The sequence below is a fragment of the Porites lutea genome, chromosome 10 (genome assembly GCF_958299795.1).
Source record: "Porites lutea chromosome 10, jaPorLute2.1, whole genome shotgun sequence".
In the NCBI taxonomy this organism is placed as follows: domain Eukaryota; kingdom Metazoa; phylum Cnidaria; class Anthozoa; order Scleractinia; family Poritidae; genus Porites; species Porites lutea.
Window position 1 is genome coordinate 11,104,433 of NC_133210.1, and position 3,471 is coordinate 11,107,903.

At 39.1% G+C, this 3,471-nt stretch overlaps 1 protein-coding gene across 1 annotated transcript; it reads right to left on the bottom strand.

Annotated features, from left to right (window-relative positions):
• Positions 1-579: 579 nt before the first annotated feature.
• LOC140949485 (uncharacterized) lies at positions 580-1,446 on the bottom strand. Its single transcript, XM_073398643.1, has one exon. The coding sequence runs from the start codon at positions 1,444-1,446 to the stop codon at positions 580-582; it is 867 nt and encodes a 288-aa protein (XP_073254744.1).
• Positions 1,447-3,471: the final 2,025 nt, after the last annotated feature.

Sequence of the window (3,471 nt, forward strand, 5' to 3'; positions counted from 1 at the left end):
GAGCGCCGGGGGAAAATGTGCACTATGCAGTAATGCACTACAGCCCATATGAACTTTGATGATGAATTGATGATGAATAAATGGAAAAAAAATACTACCGGTTAGCAAATCAGACTGGAAATTAGACTCGAACGTTGCAAAGGGGTGTACTTGACCATGACTGCATAATGCTTCAAAGTAGTGTTGCAGTTTTTCTTTAAATTAGCATGTGCTTCAGTCACAATCTTAGGTAGTAAACTAATATTTTGAGGGAAAAATCTTTGAAATAACACCCTGTTTGAAAAGGAAGAGAACATAATGGTTGGAATAATTATGCCAGGATTTTAAATTTGTTCTGGTTGCTGAAGTGTTTATTGTACATGCTAAATTACTACAAAGGATTAAAAACACCAGGTCGTCCCATGAGTAAGATCTTTATTCATATTATTGTCACTCTAATACAGGTACTTCAAAGACAAACTACCGGCATCTTAATAATAATAATAACTTTATTTGTATAGCGGTATATACAAAAGCTCTATATCGCTTTACAATCAAAAAAAGAAAATAACTAACTAACAATAGCACTAAAACAAAGAGTCAATTGAAAGCGAGTCTAAAAAGATAAGCTTTCAATCTAGATTTAAAAACATCAACTGATCCACTTAATTTAATGTCTAAGGGAATATCATTCCAGTGCTTTGGGGCAGCGACCGAAAAGGCCCTGTCCCCATAGCTCTTCAGGCGCACATTCGGTACTTCTAATAAATGCTTGCTAGCTGACCTAAGATTTCTAGTAGGGTTATATGGGACTATAAGTTGACTTAAATACGGAGGCGCCAGATTATTGAGAGCTTTAAAAGTTAACAGTAATACTTTAAAGGTAATTCGCTGCTCCACAGGTAACCAGTGTAGCTCCTTAAGGACGGGGCGAATGTACGCAGCCCTAGGTTGCCCAGCTACAAGGCGTGCAGCGCAGTTTTGAACGCGCTGGAGCTTCTGAATAATATACTCCGGTGACCCGAGGAGCAATGAGTTACAATTGTCCAGTCGACAAGTAACATAAGCATGGACAAGGGTCTTAGTGCTCTCAGAAGTCAGATACATTCTAATCTTCGCGATATTCCGAAGATGAAATAAAGCAGATTTACAAACGGAACTCACATGCTTATCCAGTGACAAGGTCTCATCAAAAACAACTCCTATGTTCCTAGCTTTGTCAGACCGCTCTACACGATGATCACCAACCAGGATACTATCTAAAGATGGGCGTGGCCGATATTTTGAACTGATAACGAGCAGTTCCGTCTTGTCCCTATTCAACTTAACTTTGTTACAAGACATCCAACGGTCGATATCTCTAACACAAGATTCAACCTGAGAGACAGAATAAGCTTGATCATCCCCACTGAGAGAATTGAAAGACAGATACAACTGAGTATCATCAGCATAAAAATGATAGCCCATGTTGCACTGTCTGACAATATCCCCCAATGGGGAGGTATAAAGCAGATATAAAATCGGTCCAAGCACGGAGCCCTGTGGTACTCCGCACGACAGCGAACGCGTGACAGACCGCGCATCACGAGTGCTCACAAAATGAGTTCTGTCGCTAAGGTATGATTTAAACCAGGCCAGAGCTAGATCGCAAAGACCGAAGCGGTTTGCTAATCTCTCAATCAGTATAGTGTGACCAACCGTATCGAAAGCGGCCGATAGATGTAATAAAAGTAAGATAACAGTCCTATTCCTATCAACGTCTAGGATAATATCATTAAAAACTTTGACTAAAGTAGTTTCGGTACTATGAAATTGTTTATATGCAGATTGTAGTGTTTCATCAAGTCCATTACTAGAAATGTGATTAATCAACTGAGATGCCACCACCTTCTCAGTAAGTTTAGATATGAACATCAAATTTGAAATAGGACGAAAATTCGAAAAAACTTCAACATCAAGTGTGGGCTTTTTGAGAAGAGGATTCAACAATGCAAGCTTAACACAGTCTGGAAAAACAGCTAGACATAAAGACTGATTTACAATTTGAGTTAATTCTTTTAGTTAATTCATCATCAGAAAACTTCGAAAAGTTTTGCTGCACTTATCGTTGGATTTGGGATTAAGTTCATCTTCTCTGAAAAAAAAAGTAAATAAATAAAGGATATGTCAATGTTTCATTGCCTTGTTATTGATTCAACAACAAGCAAAGAAGTAACCACAGAAAACCCAAACCTATACCCTTGCGTACCTCGTTGAGGATAATCCCAAAACCAACTTAAAATACAGAATATTATAATAGATTTGTCGATCCTTTTAATTGCAAGTTTGAATGAACAGTAGCTGAACACAGCAAAGAGAAAAATTTCTAGCACAGATAATTTTGAAATTTCTAATAATGTTGGATCCATCAAAATGGAGTTTTGCAAGAGCAAAATTCGATAGTAAGCAATCGCCCATTTTTGTGTCTAGTGCGAAGCACAGACACTATGAGAAAACGCAAAGGTCCTCTGGTAAGTGCTTCATATATGGCAAATTATTACGTCATACGAATAAAGTTTCACTGAAGTTTCTCCTACGTGACACATTACATGAAGCATTCTTTACTGGGTACCAGGAGGGTAATATCATCGATAATCACTCGTAATTTTTTCGTGACCCGAAATAAACAACCAATGACAATCGGAACCAATCGAATGTGTATTACTAGAGACGACAATAGACGATATTCGTATTCCCCGACGGCCCTGGGAATAGTAGGCCCATGAGCATGAATGCGAGACTCATGCGGGGAAAAATTAAAGAGACGCTCACTATTTTGTATGGCGATTTCTAAAGATTTTGCGTGAAAATGCCGAAACATCACTGTTGTACCTACAACTGTACGAGCAGCAAGGAAAAGATAAAAAAAAACAGTCAAATATCCCAAAGTTGCAAATGTTACTTTCCACTGCTGGAAGGTGGATCGCAGCATGCCGGCTGGAAAGCCTAAATGTCACAAGGCACACTCGTATATGTTCTAAACATTTTGAAGGAGGGTTAGGGCCAACAAAGGCAAACCCTGTTCCTACGATATTCGATTTTCCGAAACATCTCCAGCGAAAAAAAGTGAAACCACGCCAGGATCCGGAGGGGAGACGATTGAAGAATGCTTCCACAACAACAAGCAAAATTCAGAAGGCAAGCAAACGTAGCCACTCGAAGGTTAGAAAATGTCCGGATTTGGTGGAACAGCAAGAAGTTCATTTGAAAAACAATGAAAGTTGTACAGGTGAGGAAACCGGAAATCAGGATTTGTTGCTTGTGACACCGGAGTTAAATCTCAGTGAAAGTTTGATCAGTGACGAGCAAAACTTGCTCGAAAAATCTCGGCCAGCAGAACTCAACGTGAGTCATGACGAGATCAAAGACAATATATTATTTCACGATAAAGCGGTCCAGACAGATTTATCGGCTGATCAAATCACCAGAATGGAACAGGCGCACTTTAAATTA